The 24,682-nt window shown below is 40.8% G+C and overlaps 1 protein-coding gene across 3 annotated transcripts in view; it reads right to left on the bottom strand.

The window, feature by feature from the left end:
- Positions 1 to 24,682, bottom strand: part of ROBO1 (roundabout guidance receptor 1) — a 1,020,189-nt gene that overhangs the window by 372,947 nt on the left and 622,560 nt on the right. For 2 of the 3 annotated variants that reach the window (XM_040980628.1, XM_040980629.1), the window contains exon 1: positions 15,846 to 16,915. The exons of the other annotated variant lie outside the window; for it this stretch is intronic. In XM_040980628.1, coding sequence (XP_040836562.1) covers positions 15,846 to 15,900 — 55 coding nt within the window. In that variant the 5' untranslated portion in view covers positions 15,901 to 16,915. Of the gene's footprint in view, positions 1 to 15,845; positions 16,916 to 24,682 lie in introns of those variants that run through there. 3 annotated transcript variants of the gene reach the window in all.

The following is a 24,682-nucleotide window of genomic DNA, read 5'->3' as shown; positions in this document are numbered from 1 at the left end:
GCTGGTGTTACTTAATAATGCTGTCCTTGGAAACATCCTCATACAGAGCAACCTAATGAAGTCATATCCACAGGAAACAAGAGTGTGTGTGACAGTTGGAGATAAATATTCTACACATAAATCTGATCAACTGTGAAATTAAGATATCTTAACTGAATAATCTAAGTACTTATTAATAATTTCTCCTATCAATGGGCCATGATTTTAAGATATCTTATCAAAAATTACAACAGCTAAAAAAAAAACCTCCACACCAGGTCTCAGTAACTTAGCATTTGGTTTGGACTTCGAACATTTTTTTTCCTATACAACATTTTTTTACCTGATACTGCTGACATTTATTAATCTTTTTCTGCTTAGCAAGAAAGCATTTTATACCCCTTTTCCCCATTTAACCTACACACAAATTACAGCTGAAAAACTCAAAGTTCAAAGTCATGTAACACTAAATTCACACAGTTCATCACTGACAGTGCCAAATATTAGAGTACCAGCAGTTCATTACAAAAAAATGACAATTATTAATTAAATGAATAAATTAATCTGGATGCCAAACTGTTGATCTTTATATTATTTCATAACAGACACTGAATCTCAAGGTTTCTATCAGTAGGTGACCTAAAAATTATATTGCGGATCATGATATTAATACTTCCAATTTTATTTCTTGAACATGATATTAATACTTCCAATTTTAGTTTTGCTTTCTTGGAGGGAACACTAAAGTAGCAAAGAAGAGGGCTGCAAACATTGCTTTTCAACATGTGAAGTTTGAAATCAGTACCAGATCTCAAGACGTGAAGTTCGCAATTAGTAAGGCTCTGTCTACATTTGGAATTTCTTTCCTGTCTTTCCCCACAAAATTACTCCAGCATCCAAAAGGGCATCATTTTTCTCCATCTCCCACAGGTCCCAGTGCTAGGACCCATCCTTACTCAAAATAAAAACCTTCATTCCCAGTGGAAAGGACTGAGCTCCAAGTAAAAGAGGCTCTATAATCTGATTAAAATAATTCTCAGTAAATTGCAAATCTCTTAATCCTCTTAAAGGCATTAACATTTTTTTTGAAATTGTGGGGAAGAGGAAACCTGATATAGTCTCTAATTGTTGGCATGTTTGTACAACATAAACAATATCATATTTTCCTTTTCTGGGATAGAAATAACTATCGCAGTGGTAAAGAGATCTACCCATAAGAATTTCTCCAACTAGTCCAATTAACCCTGAGCTTTCTCTTACAGATGATCGTGTCTTTTTGCTTGCGTATTGTTGTTTTTAATTTCTGATAGCAAGTCTTTTAGTGTGCATTTATGTATAAACTATTTTAAGTTTAATGCTTATAAATTAGGGTCCACAAATAGTAATTATCATAAACTAGGCTACTTTTACCTAACATCTTCATATAGGTCATCAAACAAATAATAGTAAACCAATATAATAATTCACACTTAAATAGAAATGAAAACATACCAAATACTCTTTAAAGTACTTCCTATATGCATACTAATTAATTTTCACAGCAACACTAACAATGGTTGTTAATATTATCTCCATTTTACCAATTAGAAATCGTAAAGTGAGCAATAGTAATGGAACCATATTGTAAGCTCAGGTGTTTAAACCTGAAGCCCATTTCCTTCTAATCACCATGTGAGAAACACATGGATAAAAAGAAAGTCACTGACAAACAATAGCTGTTGATAGGTTGAAAACTATAGGTGTAAACACTTAAATATCAACTCATATAAAGCCTGTATTTGTCAGACGATGAAATGAACTAACCCATGGCATACTGAGAAGCAACTTAATATTAACAGTGCATTCACACAAGCAATAGCCAAGACTAATTTTACCAAGGCATGTCTCCTCACTTAACCACCATTAGTCCAGAGAAAAATAAGAGGCATTTACAAACCTACCAGCAAAGTTAAGCATCTAAAGTCCCAATCAATCCATTTTGTAGGATCCAGTAAATATATACTCAGTGAGTATTGCCAGCCATAAATTAATTCTAAGCTGGACTGTACCCCATCTCTATCACAAGCTGTTTAAACACATTTTATCTGAAAGTCAAAAAGAGAGTGAAGGAGAGGAAAGACAAAAAAGGAGGGATGGACAGAATGGGGTGGAGAGAAGAGAGAATCTTCTATATCCCAGTTCACTCCTTAATTACCCCATAACAGCTGGGGCTGGGCCTGGTTGAGACTAAGAACCCAAAACCCCCCAAGGGGCATGGGTGGCAGGGACCCAACTACTTGAACCATCATCTGCTGCCTGTCAGAGTATTCATTAGTAGGAAGCTAGAAATAAATGGAGAGACAGAATCTGGACTTTGGTATGGGATGCAGGCATACCGAGTGTATCTGTACCAAAGAGCTATTCCATAAGAGCCTTTTTGTTTTTTTTACAGAAAACGCTAGGATGCTATTAGAATATATGGAAAGTTTTTTTATTTCTGCTTTCCAACTATTCATGTTTCTGTTTCTAAAAGGAAAGCATTTTATTCAAGAGCACGAAGGAATATTAATCCTTTTTATAATAACACCTGTCACGTGTAAGTACAAAAATTCATGACTCTACTTTATGCGTCAAGTCATTTATTAATTCACTGAGTGATGTATGTGCTAGCTGGAGTTACTTGGTCATAGATAGTAACAGCATGAAAGGAGATTTTTCTGAGTAGTACAAGCAATGCAGCGTGATTGTGGGCAATGACAGTTTTGTATAGAGTCCTAGGGAGACAAGAAGAACACCAAATCTGTATTGAGTTGTTGTCTAGTAAAGCTGAGGCTTTCCTAGATAGACACCTGTATTGATTAAAACACGAAGCAGGGATATGCAAAGGAAAATCCAGGAGAAAAGGGAGCAGAAAGGGTATAGATGGAGCATTCCCAAATAGAGGCCACAATATTTGGAAAAGCTGGAGATGTGGGTCCATAACAGGCAAATATACAACACAGGCAAATCAATAACACTGTCGCATCCTAACACAAGTTATTCTCTCATACGAAAATAAATATAATATTTCTATGGTTCATAAAGTAACAAAGGATCTTTATATGTAAGAAAACAGGGAGAAGGATTACAAATTCAGTGATAATGACGATCAGCAAGACTTTGCCAAATTGGCTAGTTTGTTCCCATTACTCTCTTAAAGACTGCCATTATCAACTATAGAAATAATTTCCAAGGAAATGTGCAAATCATGGCCAGTCTTTCAAGTGCAGAGGAATCAGTTATGACTGGCAAGCTGTTTTGTCAAAGCATCAAATTATGCTCATTTTTAAGCATGCCTCCTGTGAACAATGAAATGCTGGTGCTGGTTTCCAGCTTCAAATGAATCCGCTCTCCTTGCTCAGGGCACATTGCTGTTTCTGACCTCTCCCCTGCCCGCGCCTTGACCTCCTCCCATTCAGACATATCCCCTGCCTCATGCCTGTGAGCATCTCATATTATTCCTGAGCTACACTCTAGAATTTAGCATGAGGAGGGCTGCCCCTGATAGATGTCTTACATGAGTAATGCTCCTAATGATTCCCAATGGGACTGTGCCATATTATTCCAGCAGGATGAATCGTTCAAATACAAAAGGAACTTCCATGCGCCTTACAGTGAAACATAATAAGGCATAAAAACGTGTACGTTTAGGAATATTTTACTTAGATTTAGTGAGAAATGTACCAAGGTTTCTTTGGGGCCAAAGGAGGGGTCCACTAATTTCTTGGAATTATGTTTAGCTTTGCAGCTCATCTTGATCACCTGAGGAAGCAATACCGCTTTTCAGTGTTCATAAAGAAATGCTCCAAAAGCTATTTCAGAAACATTCATAAATTATGAACCAGGTTTCTAAGAGAAACACAGGCTATATCTTGAAAAGTACGTAAAAATCAATACTTCTGTAAATTAAACAAAATTTTTGACTTACAATTTCAAAAATGCCTTGTTTTTTTTTTATCATGTTTAATATTTAACTGATATTAAGCTTCTTTCCTGGCAATATTACTGTCAAATAGGTACTGCTCAAGCAACAACAAAACAATAATAATGAATACCAAGTTTCAAAAATAATCATGCAATTAACTACTGTGGAAGGTAAAGGCTATTTTTGCCATTCAGCCACACAGCCTCAATTTTAATTACTTCTTCTGATTGACTTAATATACCTCACCAGCCTACCGTTCACAACCGACACAGCAGTGCATCTCTTAACAGCAATGAGCAAACCTTTAAACTGTGTGGATAACTTCTTTTCTTATTCAAGAATGTATTTATTTAGTCAGCTCATCAGGGACCCTTAGCTCATCAAGGGGCTTGTGGTTTTGTCTTCTTTGTTTGTTAGCTTTAGGAGGAAAGAATAAACATAAACTGTAAACTGATCACTTTGCCTGGCTCAACAAATATAATTTGTAAAATGTAAACAGCTTTCCAATAAAGGTACAAGCTTTTGGTTAAATAAATAACCCATTATATAACCATTTAACTGGGAACAATACAACAAGGAAAGCCAAATACCAGAAATGTAAGAAGGATCTAAAACACTAAAAGTAACCAAAAGTAATAATGATATATTTACAATAGGATTTGACAGCCCAGACAGGTCAGTCCTACTTGGAGAAGTCCTATATGGGTAGATTGTACAATACCACAAACATAAATGTTCATACCTACTGTGAGGATTTATTGCATCTGTCATTATTATTAATTTAGATCAACTAGACACATTTAGCAGCTGGATACTCCTAAGAATAATGATTTACGGTTCCCATGCAGTAGCCTGATGGCTAAATACTCGCTTTGCATCCACCAGGATGCCATGTGGACACTGTTTCATAACCCTGATGCTCTACCACTCATCCAGCTCCCTGCTTGTCACCTGGGAAAGCAGTAGAGGATGGGCAAAAGCCCTGGGACCCTGCACCCATGTGGGAGACCTGCAAGAAACCCCTTGGTCCTGGCTTCAGATTGGCTGAGCTCCAGCCATTGCAATGACTTGGGGAGTGAACCAGCTGATGGAAGATCTTTCTCCCTGTATCTCCTTCTCTATGTGGGTCTGCCCTTCCAATTAAATAAATAAATAAATAAAAACAAATGTTTAAAATAAATAAAAATTTAAAAGAATATCAATTGATGTTTTCTCTTAAGAAAATGTCTTTGGACACTTCTCTATGGTAGAATTGAGGCAATCATTCCTTAATCGAAATGCAGGCCCTTCTTTCTTTCTGTAAGCTCTAGATAGGTTTTTGTAGTTCAGCCAGTTAACAAAGTATTATCAGAGAAAAGAAAATCTCATGATTTTTGTTTGTTTGTTTGTATTCTCTGGTAAGAGTGGAGACTTTAAACACAGAAAAAAGAAACATTTCTAAGATGTTTCCGTGAGAAATGAAAGTGAGAAAAGAAGTACCTAGTTTAATACTTGTAAAATATTCTGATGGGACAAAATAGTGTGTTCCATGAGATGGAGAGGACTTGCAGTTAAAAAGACTTATCAGGAGAAATTAAAGTACTGCCTGCATTTCTTACCCAATCATGAAGGTAGATCCCTCAAAGCTAATGTTGCACCTTTGAAAGACACTGCAAAACAAGGCATAAAATAAGAAAAAAAAAAAGTAACCATGGAAAATGAATTTTTGAAAAAGAGAAAAACGAGAAGCGTGTGCCTGACACACAGCAGATTCAGACAGAGTAGAACTGTCTCCAAACAAAAGAGTCTCACGGGTGCTGGACTAGAGTTACCCTTAGTACCACTGGACACTAGACCCAATGAGTGTTGGCTTGGAGCTGAGAGAAGTTTAGACAACTATAACAAAAATAAACAACATCAGGATAAGACAATTCCTGATACAGAAAGCAACAAGGGTAAGCACAGAACTATGAGATAAAGAAGTACAGAAAGATAAAGGTGCTACTATAAGCTATCATTCAGATTCTAGGAATGCTAACATACATTCCATCATCTGTCTTCTTAGACTAAGGAGCTACCCACACCTTCAAAGAGAATATCAACACACAAATGTCTTCATCTCCAAGTACACCGCCACCATTATATTTATATTTTATCCTTTCTCCAGTTGATGGATCATTTAAAGATGTTTTCTTATTAGCTTTTTTAATTGACAAGCATTGTATACACTTATGATGTATAATATGATATCTTGAAATATGTATACATAGTAGAAAGGCTAAACTGAGCTAATTAGCACAGGCATTGCCTTTATGGTCTAAAGTTAGGTTACTTAAATGATACATGACCACTCTGGATAGTCACCTGTATAGTGGCAGTCAACATTTACCATCATTCCTTGAAGTATAAAAAATAGCATTTCTCTTATACTTTATTGTTCATATAAGAATGAAAAAATGAAGGATATAATTAAATAAGGTCCTACAAAATACAGTAATATCATAATAAAAATTCTCTAATAAGCAACTGTGAAATCTAACATTTCAGGCAGGTTATATGAGCTTTTCAGATCACCATTCCTACATGCCGCACCCACGAAAATTCCTTTAGCCTATCATTTAGCAAATCATTGGACCTACTAATTCCAAAAAAGCAATTTCCCTTCTCTCCTCATAGCAAAAATGTTTTTCATTCATATCATGCTAATAAATGTTCAAAGTAAGCCAGCATTCATTTCGTTATTTGCATACAACTTGGAACTTGTTATTAAAAACTTTTACATATTATCAGGCATTTCTGAAACATTCTTTAAAGTGTTGAATAGCAATAAAATTTGCCACTGCTTAATAAGAGTTTTTGATTATTGTTATGATTGATAGTAAGTGGTTCATTGAGGAATATGAATGTTACTAAGCTCCATTAATAATAAATAAGTAACAGTAAATTAACAGCTAGCTACAAAGCAGTGAATGCATAAATTTATTATGAAGTATATTTTAAGACACAAAATAAAAAACTCAAAGAGCCTAGATCTCATATACGGGAAAGTTTGAGACAGGATATCATTTTGATTAGAAAATTATAGTATGGAATTGAGAAGGTTTCAATGTTTACTTATACCTTAGTGAATGTCACAGACCTACAGAAGTAGTGAAATCTATGTAAGCATACATTTAATTTAAGATGCCAGTTGGGATGCCATGTTCACACCAGCATGTCAGTTCAGCTCTTCTCTCCACCCTCCAGCAGCGATGGCTCTCACATGATCGATCAGGTTTCTGCCATGCATCTGGGAAACCTAAAATGAGTTTTCAAATTCCCAGTTCCTACCTCTAGCCAGGGCAAGCCCAGCCTGAGTCATTTCAGGCATCTGAGGAGTAAACCAACCAAAACAAGAGCAGGTCTGTGTTCTCTCTCTCTCTTTTCCTTTCCTTACTTTCCTTACTTATTCCCACCCTCGCTGCTCTAATTCTCTTTTAAACAAGTAAATACACCTTTTTTTATTAGCATGTATTAAGGAGTCTTCATTATCCAAGCTTGGCAATGGCAGTGCCCACTAGAAATCAGCAAATGAAAAGTCAACTTATCCATACAGTTGAATTGAAACCCTGACAGAAACAAATGATCATTAATTACTGAGAAACCCATCTGTTAAACTGAAGATCTATGTGCTAGCTTGCCCCAGCTATATAAATTGTCCTAATAGATATGCAGCATACAACCTGGACACACAAAGCTGTAAACATTCTCCTTTTCCTGGTTTCTCTGAACACATTTCATTACTGCTAGACCTCGTCACTACTGAAACTCTTGAAAGTACACACATTAGAAATACAAACCATCTTAGCATTTGCTTCTTCAATGATTCCCCAAGCAGGGAACAGAGGGTGATGAATACAGACCTAAGACACCATGTTCAGAGGCTACCTATCCACAGGAAGCCAGAGGGCAAACAGGTACTAGTGGGGCCAAGGCTCAGAGTGCGAGAACGACGGAAGCATGGGACCAAGAGAGAGAGAGCCCCTCCCTATCATAGGCACACTTTTAAAAATTTGAATAACTTTGGAAGACAGCTAAATTCAGCTAAATCATATCAAAGAAATCATAGAATAGTTGTCGACATAAGTATGCATTTAAAAGAGTGTTTTAGTGAATAAAGATGTAGCCTATGATGCTAGCATCCCATAAGAGCACTAGTTCACATCCCAGCTGTTCCAATTATAATCCAGCTCCCTCGGAAGTGAGTGGAACATGTCCCAGGTGTTTGGGCCCCTGCCACTCACATGGGAGACCCAGAAGAAGCTCCTGAATCATAGCTCCAGGTCGGTGTAGTACTAGCTGTTACAGCCACCTAGGAAGTGAAGCAGCAGACTGAAGAGTCTCTCTTATTTGAAAACAGGGTTGCAGCAAGCCTTGGAGAAATATTCTATTCATTGGTTCCCTCCCTGGGTGGCTGTAACAGCTAGCCTTGGGCCAGGCTGAAGTCGGAAACTGGGAGCTTCCTACAGACCTCCCACATGGGTGGCAAGGTTTCAAGCTTTTGCACCATCTTCCTCTTCCTTCTTAGGCATATTAGCAGGGAGCTGGATCAAAAGTGCAATAGCTGGGACTCGAATTGTGGAACCAATGGCTGAAGCCCAGAACCAGGAGCCTCCTCCAGATATCCCACGTGGCTGCAGGGGGGCCAAAGGGTTTATGCCATCATCCGCTTTTTCCCAGGCCATAAACAGAGAACTGCATGAAAAGTGGAGTGGTGGGATCAGAACTGGTGCCTGTAGGGCATGCCAGCACTACAAGAGGGAGGATTATCCTGATGAGCCACGGTATCGGGCCCAGTGCAGGTCCTCAATCTGGAATTTTCAATATTAAAAGGCTGCAAATCACTTTGGTAGAAAAAGCTGAAATCTGGTCTGAGCTTTCCCTTCTACTAATACGCAAGTACATACCAACTACATTTTTCCATGATAGAATATAAATTTTGGTCATAAACAACGTGCTACCAAGAACTGTAGAGTCATATGAACTGTTTCTCATTAGATTCATTGAATTTTTTTTTAATGCTGGGTTTTTTAAATTTTTTTAATTTTTTTTTATTTTATGTGATACAGTTTTATAGGCACTGGGGATTCCCCCCTAGATTCATTGAATTTTAAGTTAAGTCAAGAAATAACATGCACTTGAGATGATTTCTAAAGTACTATTAATATGTAACGATTTCATTAATTGTCAAATGCTACATGTTCCCCCCTTTACTTTAATGGAAAACCAACATGGAATGAGAAACTAACCAGGTTTCTAAGATCTCAAACAGAATCCTTTCCAAATAACTTCAGAGGAAGCATTGAAGGATCTGCTACTCTCTCCACGGCTGTCTACAGACAAGCTGTCCTGGTTGTCAAATCCTGCACAAAGGAATCGAGCACAGATTTTAAACTTGGTAAGTTCTGAAATCAAATCAAGAGAATAATGGCAAAGTATAACTATGAGTTGCTTTGGCCAGAGTTCTTTAAAACTACACATTTTGCAACAAAATATGCTATCATTAACTAGAAGACTAACATAATTTTTTTTGTTTTCTGTTGTATATGTGTAATAAATATATGTATGTCATTTGGCACAATGCCTAAGACATCACTTGGGTCGCCTAGAGTGCCTGGGTTTCTGTGTTGCTTGTGTTTCTAACTCCAGCTTTGACTTAATGTACAGATTGGGATGCAGCAAATGGTTTTTCAAGTACTAGGATCCCTTCCAGCCACGTGGAAGACCTGGGTTAAGCTCCATGATCCTGCCTTTGGCCAGACCCAGCCTTATCTATTGCCAGAGTTTGGAGAGTAAAACAATGGATAAAAGATTCTCTCTCTCTCTCCCTTTGTGTGTGTGTGTGTGTGTGTGTGTGTACTCATGGTATATGCATTTCTACTTTTCCAGTAAAATTTTAAAATTATTTTTCAAAAAAAACTCCTAAGGGATCCCCACAGTAGCCTAGCAGCTAAACACTTCACCAGCATCCCATATGGGTATCTGTTCTAATCCCAGCAGCCCTGCTTTCGCATCCAGCTCCCTGCCTGTGGCCTGGGAAAGCAGTGGAGAATGGCCCAAAGCCTTGGGATCCTGTACCCACAATGGAGACCCAGAAGAAGCTCCTGGCTTTGGACTGGCTCAGCTCCTGTCATTGTGACCGCCTGGATAATGAGGCATTGGATGGCAGATCCTCCTCCCTGTTTCTCCTCCTCTCTGTATATCTGACTTTCCAATAAAAAAATAAATAACTCTTAAAATCCATTGAAGTATTAGGAACTAAAGCTGACTAGTTCTTCATCTGCTGCATACAAATCAATCAGTTGACACAAAAGACTATTCCCACTTAACACAGAGCAACACTACTCTGTTGACATTTGCTTGTACCCTCTGATGCTGCTTTTAACGCTTCATTTACGTCTCAAACTAGGTGACAGGTATTAAGCCTAGACACTATTTAGCATCAGACACATGGTGATCCCAGAACATTTTCTGTAACTGTTTACCTTCCATACTCTCTCCCTCACCAACTAAAATAATTAATAGAATAAACAGATATTCTTGTTTGGCTCAAGTCATAGACAGCTGGGAATGCCACAGAGGTACTTCTCTCCTTGAAAGAAGTCAGAAAGATATGCGCAGTCATGCTGCTCAAAATATTATTTTACGTGTGGAACAACACTGTCATAAAATGTTTGGGAGCCAAGTGTAAGCACGGAAGTAAGGGGATTTGTAGAAGCCTGCAGCCTGTTTGGCTCAGGAGAAAGGAGGCTGTGCTCTCCCATGAAGCAATAATGACATCTTCCAGTGTGAGAAAGTATATTTTGAACTAGAGAGAGACAAACAGAGGTGGACATCAAAGCTACCTCACCACACACTAGAGATAACCTATTTGCTTCCTCTTCTTCAACAGCAAGACTGAAGAAAAGTGCCAAAAGAGGAGGCAGGAGGGGAAAAGGAAAATACCCTATGCCAGCACTGTAAAGAAGGGAGGTAGCCTTTTGATCTCCCTGGCGACTGTATTGGCTATGCATCTGCAGTTTCCAATGAGCTTATCAAGCAGGTACTGATGCTGAACCCTTACATGATCAGGAACCATGAAGGGAGTCATCAGTAAGCAGAAGTGAAGCAGAAGGCTCCTCCACTAAATGGTCTCCAGCCCACACCCAACCCACAGGGTAAGAGCCACCCAGGGGAAATGACTTTCCTGCTCCTATGGTTCTTCTCTCATGAATGCCAATCCTTCCTCAAGTGTTTATGAACGAGAATGGCATTCGTTTTCCAGGATAGAAAATGGAATTTATAGGCATCAGCACACCAGCATACAATGCTTTAATTTATCCGCAGGTCCCTCTTTTAAGCACGCCAGAAAATGCAGATGCCATCATGGCTGAATGTGAACCAGTTTGAAGTAGAGAACTGTCTGATGGTTTCAACATTTAAAGATAACTTTCTTAGAAACAAGGAAATTAATGCTTTTCTCCTAAGTCCTCCAGTGTTTGACCACAGACTTGTTGAAGTGGTTTTGGAGGGCAAGTTTTAAAATAACAGGTAAATAAACCATCATGTTTATTTCAATATCTCTCCTTCACTTAGGAAAGGGCACAGTGGTTGGGAGTTTTGGAGGCAACTCAGTACAAATCTCTGCTCAGCTACATCACTCGACTTCTCTCTGATGTGGTTTCCACAACTATAAAATCAAGTCAGTATTTTACTAATAGAGCTTCCGACATAAGGATCTAATAAGCACTAAATCAGATGACAGTGAATGTTCAATAAGTGGGAGTCACAGTTTCATTTCAAAAGCACTTATCAAAAATTGTTTTATTGTCAAGAAAGAATTTTGAACTTAATCTCATTTTTAAACTATTTTCAAGCGACCATGCTATGATATGGAAACTTACTACTTGGTTTTTAACTGCTTTGTCTACCTCAAGGTAGTATTAAGTCTTACAAAACAAAGCTGTGGGAAAAAATGCTATCAAGTTATTAGAGACTAAATATGTGTGAATTGCTAATGTTTTTAACATGGAAAAAATATATCATTTAGGTAGTTGCTAAATATAGATTACACACAGCAGTGTTGAGTTTTCAGAGATTTACATGTCAAACTTGTTTCTCCTGCTGATATGGCCAGAGTTCAGCACCCAGATTCTGTCTACTTTCACCTCACTCTTGCTTGTACTTTTAAACTAGCTCAACTCCGGATCTTTACATCTACTTAACTTCTCAAACTTATGTTTCTGGTTTCTTTACTTTGTAACTCCCAAAAGTTTTAAAATCACTCAATAAATTATCTTAGGCCTAATTTGACATCAACTGACAACTTTCAGTACTTTAAATTTTCCCACATAAATCAAGCTTGCGAGACAGTTTACATTTTTGTGTTTAGAATGTAAACATGTTTAAAAGGGCAGAAATGAACAGAGGTAACACTTTAACACTTTTTATTAACACGGAAGACTACAAATGAAGATTCAACTACTTAGGATCTTCATGAAAAGTTGACACACTAAATTTTCTTTCAAACTTACTCCTGCTGCACAGTTTTTTCAAATGAAATATGTAGTCATTGTAAAAGTAAGTGAACGACTGTCACTGCTAGTTTGAAATTCAGCATTTTACACCACTTTATCTCCCACAAGAGTATTTCCTTTGTCACAACGGTTAGGAAAAAAACTCCAAACTTTCTATTCTAGGACATTTTGACCATAAATATCCCATATATTAATCAGCCCATTATAAGGAAACAAAGATGTTTGAAAACACAATACATTATCCAGGTATACATATTTAAAAGCCAGCTAGGTTATAAAGAGACTAACCAGATGTATGGGACTTATCAGAAAATTCTGCCAAAAGAGAGAGGGAAGGAGGAAGGCCAGAGGTTCACATAAAGTGGCACAAAGAGTAAAACTGATTAGAAGAAGAAAGTCTCAAGAGAAAAGCAACCAACCAAACAACAAAACAGAGAAAAACAGACACTACTGCTAAATGTCCCCTTTGAAATTCAGATAGCATCTTAAGTATGAACTAAAATTTAATGACTTTGACACGTAGAAGCAGATTTCAGCAAACGGACTTGAGAAGGGGGAAATCTCGGAAGGCACGTTGTTTAGAATTAGCTCCTGAGTAATCGCATAGATGCTCAGGGCTGCTCCCTTCAGCTGCCTGCCATCATCCCCTTCCACAAGTGTAGCTACTCAGAGGAAAAAAAGACCAGCAAACTAATTAAAGAAATTCATTACTAGAAAATGAGTATGCAAAGATTTCTTCTCATTTTTCTTCTAATTTTAGTTTTCCAGATAAAAACGAGCACCTATGGTAGCACCAGGTTAATAAATACAACACAATAAAAAACAAACCCTCTTCAACACAATACTCTATGTGGAGTCGGCCAACATCACAGCAAAACCGAGCTTCTACCCTGTTTGAAGAAAGCCTTAGGACTCTAAGTTGGCAGCCAGTTTAAAAAAAAAAAAAAACAACCAAAGAACTGACAACCAATAGATGGCTTTACAGGTTAAATCTTGTTGAAGGTACCTTACCCTCTCAGTACACTTTGATTTACTTAAGCTCACCACATTTCTCTTAAATACACTCCATTAACAAGTAGTAGACTGTGATCTTAAGCCTCAGTCAATAGATGAAACACAATCTTTCAAGAACTTCATTCATTCCCTGACCAGGTGTCTCAAGCACACCCAAGTTACCAGTTACTTATCTGAGGCCTGTGAAATTGTATTCAAATCAATAGCGTTGCTTTGGGAGAGCACCCTGCCATGACAACACCGGAGCAGTCCCAAAACTTGACAGGCCTCCCACATTCAGATGGCTGGCATGAGTGAAAGTCATCAGAGGAATGATAAAATGCTTCAGGTTGTTAACCGATGAGTGAGCACATCACAAAATCACCTCGGCTTGTCCCCTAGCCAGCAAAGTAGACTGGCATCCCCACAAAGAGACTTAGGCCACCAGTGGCTTTACAGGGAAAATAAGAAACACAAACTTTTCACTCTAAGATTAAACATTTCTCCTAGCTATTCAAATCAAAAGCCTCAGACACTAACTCCTAATTAAATTATTAAATTCGATCAAATGACACACCCCCCAACTATTTTTCCAAGTGGAGACAGAATGTACACACTGACATGACCAGCTTTCAGTAATGCCGTATTAGTGCGACCCTATCTTTAATCTAAAGCCGTGATAAAATGTCTCAACATATACAAACTCAGCTCCCACAGTGACTAATGACCATTAATCCCTCTATCTTCAGGAATCTGCCCCTCCAGTCATTTATCACACTGACACTTCACTTTACACACGTGAATAAACTTTAACCAAGAAGGTGTATCAACAGAATCTCAAAGGTACCTGATGCTGTAAATTAAACTAGGGGGACACACAGCAAGGAGGTAAATAGTAAGATCAGCCCTTGAAGTTTGGGACTAGAATCCATACAGGGAAGGAGGGGTGCCTGTGTGTTGGTGGTGGGGTGAGTGTGTGTGTGTGTGTGTGTGTGTGTGTTTCAATCACTCAGATACTCAAATTTAGAGAAAGGATGGAACATAGGAGGAAGAAAACTGGGGAAAGATGCCCCCTCAAAAGAGTTCATCCAATCTACTCATCCACCCACCGTGACATACATGAAATAGCCAAGGCTGAAACTCCAGTCCAGTACATTTTTATTCGGTGTAGTTGTAAATGCCCTTTGTCAGCCAGTGAGTACATCTCCGCAGGCTGAGAAACTTTGCTATTATGTCACTCTTATACAATTTTCTTACTTCTTTTCATATTCCATTAACTGTTTGGCTTATATGAAAAAAAAATCCCTGTTCAAAACATACATGGTAACCATAGACCACAAACAAAAGGTTCAGAGTAACCCTCAGAATGGTTCTATAATTATGCAAATAGAATGGTTCTAACTTATAGGCCCTGACGCAACTTGCAGTTGAGTATGTAACTATGAAAATTCCCTGAGGTAAGGAGTGGTGTGTGTGTGTGTGTGTGCGTGCGTGTTTCAGGGCCTGAAATCAGATTCATGATTGAAACCAGAATCTACCAAAAGGAAAGAAACTGAAGTGGAGCCACAGCTCAGTTCACCCAGAGCAGAAGTTTCCTGGGGAGTGTAAGAATACTATTTGCAAGCTCAGATACAACCTGGACTCAGGTCAAAAGGACCCAGGCCCAGCATCAGCCCAACACTACACAGAGTTCCAGGACTATTTAATACCAAAAATCCTAAATCCAACCTTGTGTTTTCCATAGCCACGGAGAAACTTCCAGGCAACTGAGATTCCTTTTCAGACACTTGCAACTGCCTCTTTCCCTTCTACACCCAGCCAGGCGGTGGCCAGTTTATACCCTATGCTAAGAAGCAGTTATTTCCTGAAGTTTCTTCAGAATCGAATTTAATTACAGACTTTGGCTACATAAAACTACTAACAACCCCCTGTGCTCGGAAGAGGAGGGACGATTTGGAGGGCCAGGTTCAGGAATCCCAAGGAGTCTGTGGGCGACCAGCTCCGGGGGCGCACACCTCCCTCCCCAAGGAACCAGCCGGTGGACGACACTCGCCTGGGCTCTCCCTGAGGCCCCAGCTCACCACCGCTGCCTCCTCCCACCCTCGTGCGTTCGCCCAGTAATCTGGGCGTGCCTGATTTTGGCGAGAAGCCGAGGGCTGCGAAGAGGTTTGAAAGATGGGGGGCGGAGGGGGGGACGTGGAGACATCCCCAAATATGAAAGAGGAACTTTATCGCCTGAAAGTCCCTCAGGGGAACGACTCCCTCCAGTCTTAGGAGAGGGATACCCAAATGAACTTGGCGGTGGGAGAGAGAGGGTGTTTGGGAGGTGATTCCGAAAAGTGGAAAGGGGATGAGCAAGGGAAACCCGGGGTGAAGAAAGAAGACGCGGGGATTACCTGAGCAGAGACATATTAATCCAAAGAGGTAAAAGTGAGCAGGCTCCGCGATCATTGTCCTCGGGTGGGTCCTGCATACAGTTTCATGCCAAGAGAAGGGAGCAAAAACGGGATTCCCAAATGTATGAAGCCACACACCACACACCACACACAAAGGCTTAATATAAGCAACGTGGGTCCATCCGCCAGGAGTTTCCCGGGCAGTTCCTCGTCAACCTTTCCGGATGCCTGTCAGTACTTCCGAACCCTTAGCAGACGAAGAATTCCGAGGTCTGTGTGCTGCCAGCCCGGGCTTTCCGAGGAGACTCAGCCCCCTTGTCCAAGGACCATCCACAGCAAACAACAAAGAGACGAAGCTGAGGCGCAGCGGTGCGGCTTCCCGGCTCGACCGGCTGCCTGAACCTCCCGGCGTGCGCCCCACAACGTGCGCCCGAGCGCCGCTGCGAGGGCAGGCGCGGCGGCGGCGGCAAAGTTAGGCACTGAGAACCACTGAGCGAGGGCCCAAAAAAGTGCTTCTCGTTCCACAGGCGAGCCCAGTCAGCAGCCGACCACCCGTCCTGGTGGCGACAGGAGCCCAGGTAGCGGCAGTAGCTCCGGACAGCCGGCTCCGGGCGCCGGGGGTGTGCCTGGGTGTCTCGGCGCGCTGGGGACGAGTGAGGGGGCGGTGCGGCGACAGTGGCTGCCTGGGCGGGCCCTTCTTCCCATCACTTGAGGGATGCCGAGGGCTGTGGGGCCGGCAGCAGGACCGCAGACACACGCACGCCTTCCGGGAGTCCCCAGCCCAACACCGCGCCCAACATCGCCCGCGTCGCCCTGGTCCGCTGGGGCGCGCACGCCAAGCGCCCCAAATTTGCGCCGGAGCTCAAACTTCCTGAGGGTAGTTAAGTAGCACCCCTGGCTCGTGGTGTGGCAGCAGGGAGGCAGTTCCCGGACCTCGCCCGGGCGGTGGAAGGAGACTAGGTGGAAGATGCTGCGGGCGGGAGCGCCCGCCGCCGCGGCTCACCGAGCTCTGCCGCCAGCTGAAGCGTCTGAAGTTTCGGCTCTCACGCAGCCTCCGCTGGGGCTGGATTGCTTGTGGGTTACCCCCACCGGCCCCGCCGCTCCTGGTTTCCTCCCTCTCCACCCCAGCCCGAGAATACTTAAAGGGGCCGCGCGAACCTTGCCATGCCTGCTCAAGCGTTGGCCAAGCAAGTTGTGCGGCTGAATAATTTCAGACTCAAGCTCGGAGGGCCCGACTGCGCCCTCAGGTGAGAAGCAAACTGTTTGGACTCGAAAATCCAAATAGAGGAGAACTTCTCTGGTTTCTTGCGTCACTCCAAGCTCCCCTGCACCTTTTTTCCAAATGGAACCTCCCAGCCAAAGACTTCAAAAATCCTCCTGGTCCAGCTTAACCTTTTCCTTACCGCTGCCAGGGATTGGAATCAACTCTCAAAGAACTCCCCTCACCCTTCCTCACCTCCTTGGGGGTGGGAGGCGGGGGGAGGCAGAGAGGAAGGGAAATAAAATGTAGCAGCAAGGCTTTCGACCCGGAGGTAGGGGGCTATCTGGGCTGTATCGGCAGATGGTCGCTGGATCACATTCCGTCTTAAATCATAGTTATTGAGGGTGGAGTAGGAAGGCTCTGTGAGGGGACGGCGGGATCACGGAGGTTTCTGGATAGAGGTCCTGTCCTTCAACTTCATAGCCTGTCGTATTAGCAAATTCACAATGAGGAAGACATAAAGGAAGAGAGACAAGTGTGAAAAACATCCTTGATTATCCCAGAGTTTGTGGTTATGAGATGTCATTCAGCGTTTCAAAACCAGTGGGCGTGGATTTTGACGCCCCATTCAGTGCCCTGAAATCCCAACCTGTCACTAACTAGCCCTGGGTCCCTGCCAGGGCTGTTTCCTCATCTGAAAAATGAGGGGCTCTGAAGACACTTCGTTGTGTTCACAAATCCTTCCCACCCTTACAAACCTGGCGCACCTGCCTGGCATGCATTCATTTATTCGTTCATTCAGCTGTTCTTTCTGTAAAATACCTTAAAAAATAATATGCATTGCTCAATGAATGGTAGAAGCGAATCCTTGCAGAGTTATTTCATTAATACATTATTACTAAGGGCAAAGCAATGTACAATATCTCCTAAAGAAGTGCTTGCTATCAAACAGAGTACTTTCAGGGACTATTTCCAAAAGGAGAGTTTCAGGTCGTGTAGAGAGGAGTTCATCCTTTTCTAGAAACCTTTGGGCCTTTAAATATATATCTAGAAACTATTGGGCCTTTAAATATGTATATATTTAAATATGTATATATATGTATAAATATGTATATATAAAGGCCCAATAGTTTCTAGATATATATATATATATATGAAACAGTGCACTGTCTGATGAAACAAAATCTTCAAAGCAAAAGTTGTGCATTTATTTTGGTTGCTCTAATCCAAACAGTGACCTCAGAACATCGTTTTGTGAAAAGAAACTGGTTACCAGAATCTAACTTTGAAAGTGAAAGATAGTTTAATCCTGAGAAAGCTGCCTGAAAATCCAGTAAACAAGCTGGAGATAAGAATTCAAAGCCTCTCACCAAAATCTTTTCAGCAGTCCAGACAAGCACATGCAGTAAATGCTGAAAAACACACATTGGTTTGGTCTTTGTGGAAGGATATTTACTGAGAAATATAGACTTTTTTTTTCTTGGTGGAATAAAATGTGCTTTTAAGATAAGCTTACTTAGCAATAGGAAATAAATAATCTAAAATGTAGTAGTCCAGAAAAAAAGAAAAATCTTTTAAATCCTATCATTTGAGTGCATTTTTAAAAAGAAAGATTTTGAACTTGTAGTAGTAAAGGATGACTTCTTTAAAATATAAGCTGGAGGGAAGGTCATTACGTCCAGCTGGCTAAGCCACCAACTGGGACACGAGCATCCTGTGTCAGAGTACCTGGAATGGAGTCCTGCCTTGACTTCCAGTCCAGCTGTATGCTAGTATGTGCCCTGAGAGTGATGGATTAAGTATCTGGATGACTGCCACCCACAGGTAGACCCAAATGGAGTTTCTGGCTCCCAACTTTCCCTTGGCCCAGTTCTGTACATTGTGGGGATTTGAGGAAGGAATCAGCAGATGGGAGAGCTCTCCTTCACTCTGTTTTTCATATAAATACAAGTAAACTTGAGACATATGCCTATTTAAAGCAAGGTCCCCTACCCCACTGCTCCCCAGTATAGATCCCTTGACCCTTGTCCAGAGGTTTACTAAGATATCTCATGGTATGTGCACTATGTGAATGGTGTCTTTTATTTTTCAATTTCAGGAATAAATACTATCCCACCCCCCCACCCCCGTTCCACTCTTGAAGACACTATTTCCTAGGATAGTCGGCAGCTGGCTCCTTCAGACTAACTCCTGGCTGATGAAGATCATCATCAGTAACTCGTGTGTGAGATTCTCTCTTCTACACTTTCCTCATCTGAAGAGTATTCTGTCTGTTACGTTAGTCATAGTTGTGATTAAAGAATTTGTATTCAGGAAGCACTTTGGGTCTTTAATGAGTGATGAAACTTAATGCACCTGAAAACCCTCACAACTTGCTTTTACTCACTCACTTAATCAAGCAGACAATTAGTGCCCTTCATCTCTTTGTACAAGCCAAAAAGGGGTGCCGTTTGGGCAAGATGCAAATAGAATCCCATTCACTAGGTCTTTCTAGCTCTTTCTGTAGAAAATGGCAAAGAACAAAACAGTATCCAGAGTGGCATCTGTTCCAAAAGTGAAAGCAAAGAGGCACAAGGGTGAAATGGCAGCTGAGGACATTCCTGGAGGTGGGTAAAATATAACAACTTGTCGCCTTTCTACTTTTACTTCTGGACAGTAGGTTGCCTAGAAGGCATGAGATGTTTGATGTTCTGTGTGCATATGTGTGTGCAGTGTCAGTGTGTGCACTCACATAAGAAAACTACTCACATCAGACCTTTATGTAACTCACACCTGCCCCATAGAACTCTGACTCCCTCTGCACTAGTTGGGGATCAAAAAGCAGGGCAAGGAGCAAGGGGCTTATTCTCTATGCAGGACACTTCTTTTAACCACGGTGATCCGAGTAAGTGCCAGATTCGAAAGATCCAGTCAGAATTCAAGATACCTAAGTGAGCCTTAAGAATTTTGAAGAAACTAGAAAATAACAAATCCCAATATAAAGAGACATTTTGAGAGCAAATTTTTTTTTATAGATTTATTTATTTTTATTACAAAGTCAGATATACAGAGAGAAGGAGAGACAGAGAGGAAGATCTTCCCTCGGATGATTCACTCCCCAAGTGAGCAAAATGGCGGATGCTACGCCAATCCGAAGCCGGGAACCAGGAACCTCTTCCGGGTCTCCCACATGGTTGAAGGATCCCAAAGCTTTGGGCCATCCTCGACTGCTTTCCCAGGCCACAAGCAGGGAGCTGGATGGAAAGTGAAGCTGCTGGAATTAGAACAGGCGCCCATATGGGATCCCGGCGCGTTGAAGGTGAGGACCTTAGCCACCGCTAGACCACGCTGCCAACCCGAGAGCAAATATTCTTAAGCTATAGTAATTCTCCTTGGGCTGCTGCAGTCTGGCTTCATCTCACATGGGCAGCTTCAGGCACTCCAGTTGTAACAAACTCCCAAGGGCTCCTCCAGGTCCAAATACCACTTTTTGGGGATCCGAATTTAGTTCCTAAATGAAACAAATCACTAGAACATCTCCCTGTCTTCTCTTCCTAGTGAGATGCTTTAGAATTAGGCTGGGCCTGGGCTACAAACCACTAGTTCCAGCACATCTGGAGAACAGATCTGGCAACAAGTTCACACTGAGGTTGTGCTGACTACACGGAATTGTTGAACAATCTGAACAACCCTTAGTGCCGAAATTTCTTAGCTAAGAGGAAGATGTTAAGTTTAAATATGTAAGAAAAGAGCTGTATCAGAAAGAAACTAAAGTGAAAGGAAAGTAAACTCATATGTTGAAACTTGTACTGTGCTTCAAAAAGACCTTTTCTTTCAAGTGTTCACCGAACAGTTTTAACAGTGTTGCTTTTATTTTTGTTTGCTTCTCTGTTCTTTAGAACAAGTAAACTCCAAGCCATTACTAGAGACTCTCTTCAATTTCCTAAAGATTTAAGGCACTGTCAGTGGAATCAATGTTTTCAAAACCATATTGTGGGCCCAGTGCGGTAGCCTAATGGCTAAAGACCATGCCTTGAATGCAGTGGGATCCTGTATGGGAACCTATTCTAATCCCAGCAACCCTGCTTCCCATCCAGCTCCTTGGTCATAGCCTGGGAAAGCAGTCGAGGACCTCCCAAAGCCTTGGAACCCTGCACCTATGTGGGCAATCCAGAAGAGGCTCTGGACTCATGGTTTGGGGCTGGCTCAGCTCCAGCCATTGTGGGTGCTTGGGGAATCAATCAACAGACAGAAGATCTTCCTCTCTGTCTCTCCTCTCTGTATATCTGACTTTGCAATAAAAATAAATAAATCTTCATATAAAAAAAAACACATTGTGAAACAAGGAAACAACCCCACTGGTCTCTTCTAATACTCCATTCTCACAATGGCATCAACTATGATACCCAGACTCTAGGAGACAGGGACTCATAGGTGTTCTATAGTGCTACCATCTTGCAGTAGAGCCTGGGAACCTAACAGCAGCAGCCATGATCACTCTTTAGTTTACTCCTTTAATGTTAACAGATGGTTAGCATTTATACATAAACCAGAAGGCTTAGGGAAGTGGCATTAATAGGGGGCACTGTTGGGGCACTTTACAAACATCAACTGGTCTAACTCTCTCCGTGACCATGTGAGATGCTAATGCTATCCCAACTTAGAGAAGGGGTTAAAAGGGTGAATGATTAACTCAAAGTTTAGAGACTCAGAAGCCAGTGAATCTTACAACTGAATCTAGCTTGTTTAGAGTGAAAGCAAACGGAGGAAAAAGTGTTCCATGGTAGAGTAGACCTGGAAGACTTTGGATTCATCCCATTTAACGATTCCTCAATGCTTTCAATATGCAAAGAAGTATCGTGAGTCCTGGAAGCAGAATAGTTCTGAGAAACCTGGTCTCTTTAATAAGCACTGCTCAATCCGTCCCAGGCTATCATTATAGCACTATCTCTAGTGACCCACATCTGATAGTGAAGATCATCAGCTTTCCTGACTATTGAAGCACCTGGTAGTAAAGTTTCTTGTGTTAGAATGAGTATTGCAATATCTCCTACTTACAGAACATAAACGGAAGCAACTGCAGCTGCAGTTCAGTAAGTAATCCTAACAATCCAGCTAAATCAGAAACCAGATCATGTCTCTGCTCAAGGCAGAGGTTTCGCATCATCTCACTTCAAGTAACAGACAAGTTCTTCCAAAAGGCCACAAGGCGAGCATGATGGTTCCCCGTTTGTACTGGACATCACCTCCCACTTGTATGTGCCTTTGGCTCACCTTGTTCCACAATACCAGCATCTATTCTGTTGGTAGAATAAATTTTTAAAATCTCCAGCCTGCGGGAATTTACACTTGCTATGTCTGGGATACTCAGTTCCCTAAATTTACAGACTTGGACTCCACCTTCATTCAGGTTTTTCTATTTTTAAAAAACTTGTTTTTATTGGAAAGGCAGATTTACAAAGAGAAAGATATACAGAGAGAAAAGGATCTTCCATCTGCTGGTTCACACCCAAATGGCCACAATGGCCAGAGTTGAACTGATCCAAAGCCGGGAGCTTCTTCCAGGTTTCTCACATGGAAGCACAGTCCCAAGACCTTGGGCCATCTTTCTCTGCTTTCTTAAGCCATAGCCAGGGAACTAGATCACAAGTGGTGCAGCTGGATCACAAACTGGCATCCATATGGGATGTCAGAGCTTACAGGTAGAGGATTAGTGAGTTGAGTCAAGGCACCAACCCTTTCACTCAGATATTTATAATCCAAATCTTGTTCTAAAGTCTGTGAAAGGCTCCCCTCCTCCCCCCACTTATGTTAAAATCACAACAATATTCAATATATCTCAAACACAATTTATGCTTGGTTTAGTTTTATAGGTTTGTTTTTCACCCAAAGCACTTATGCTCATCTAATACACCATCTGTGTCCTTATTTGCTTTAATTGCCTGCATCTCTTCTTTTAGAATGTTACACGGGTCCACTGAAGCTAAACAATCTCACTAACTCTGATATTTCCAGCGTCTAAAACGGTGCCCAGATCCGAGTGGGCATTCAGTGATTACTGAATGAATTAATGAATGTGTTATTTCTCTATCTGCTCATGTTTTTTTTTTTAAATGTCTCTTCAAGAAACCCATTTCTGTTATTTATTTTCTCCCACAGTTCAACCATTTACTCACTTCAATTAACTCATAGCTAATAGCGAAAATCACTCACGTAGCTGATGTCTCAGTGGACTTTGAGGCCAACCGGATCAAAATTCTCATCAAGTAAAACTTTGCTCACTTTTCTAGGTTATCTGGCAGTAGAGATTAGACTACATTTATTATTTTATTAAAGGATTTATATGATGCAGAGATAGAAACAGAAAAAAAGCGCTCTTATTTGTTGACTAACTTTTCAAATTCCCACAATGGCTGGGACAGGGCAAAGAGCGATAAATTCAAACCAGGTCTCCCAGGCAGATGGGAGGAACTTATTAGTTGAAGCATCACTGTTGCTTGCTAGAGTTTACATTCATAAGCAGCTAGAGTCAGGAGCGAGAGCCAGCCACGGAACTCAGGTTTTCCGGGGTGGAACACTGGCATCATCACATCATTATTGTAACAACGAGGCCAAATGCTAACTACAATTGACTGAACTTAACAGTACAAGGGCTCTTCAAAATATTTTTGGCAAAGTGGAATTAAGAAGATGGTTGTTTTGGTGAAAAAAAAATGAAATCCAAGCATAGTTTTTTTTTTCATAAGGTACATTTTCACAAACATTTGAAGATCGTATAAAACATTGAAGCTTGAAATGACTTTCACTTCAAGAACAAGAAAACTGAAGCCTAAAGAAACTTACTTTCCCTAGAATGCTAATCAGTGGTTTACTCATAGCCAGATCCAAGTTCTATAAATTATTAGAAAACATGTCATTAAACAAGGGCTATTTAGTTGGAAATCTTTGATTCCCCATCATTAGAATATTTATATCATTAGACATAATAGTACAATATATTGTATTATTAGTGTATGATATGGCCAGTTTTATATATTTAGACTCATCATCAAGAACACACAATTTTGAGTTTGGGACTACTTTTGTGTCTCTATTTCCTAATAGAACAATAAGAATAGCTCACATCCACATAACATTATATGCTGCAGGTATCCTTCCACATACTTTGCTATTCTAGGCCAATTAGTTTTCAGGGGAAAAAAACATTATTACAATGTCAGATACTGCTCCTATCCCACTACACGCATAAAGAAATAGAGAACAACAGGCCAATATGAGACAGAGTTTGGATATGGACTTGCCTGGTTCTAGAGCATTCATTTTCAGCCTTACAGAGGATTTTCAAGGTAAATGAAAATTGGTGATTAAAGTGATGTAATTTGTTTCATTATATTTAAGGAAGAGAGATGGAGAAAGAGAATAGACGAAGAGTTTTTACCTGCTGGCTCACTCCCCACGTGCCCACAACAATAAGGGCTTGAACATGATGAAGTCAGGGACTGTGAACTCCAATTGGGTCTCATACCTGGGTGACAAAGACTGAAGTATTTCTGCCATCACTTGCTGCCTGCCAGGGCACACTTCAGCATCTTTTGCAGAGACAGGACCCTAACCTAGGAACCATGAAGTGGAATGTGGGTGACAACTTAACCACTGT

The sequence above is a fragment of the Ochotona curzoniae genome, unplaced genomic scaffold, assembly GCF_017591425.1.
Source record: "Ochotona curzoniae isolate NIBS_2020 unplaced genomic scaffold, NIBS_Ocur_1.0 contig_3498, whole genome shotgun sequence".
Classification (NCBI taxonomy): Eukaryota; Metazoa; Chordata; class Mammalia; order Lagomorpha; family Ochotonidae; genus Ochotona; species Ochotona curzoniae.
This window is presented reverse-complemented; position numbering and strand designations above follow the sequence as displayed.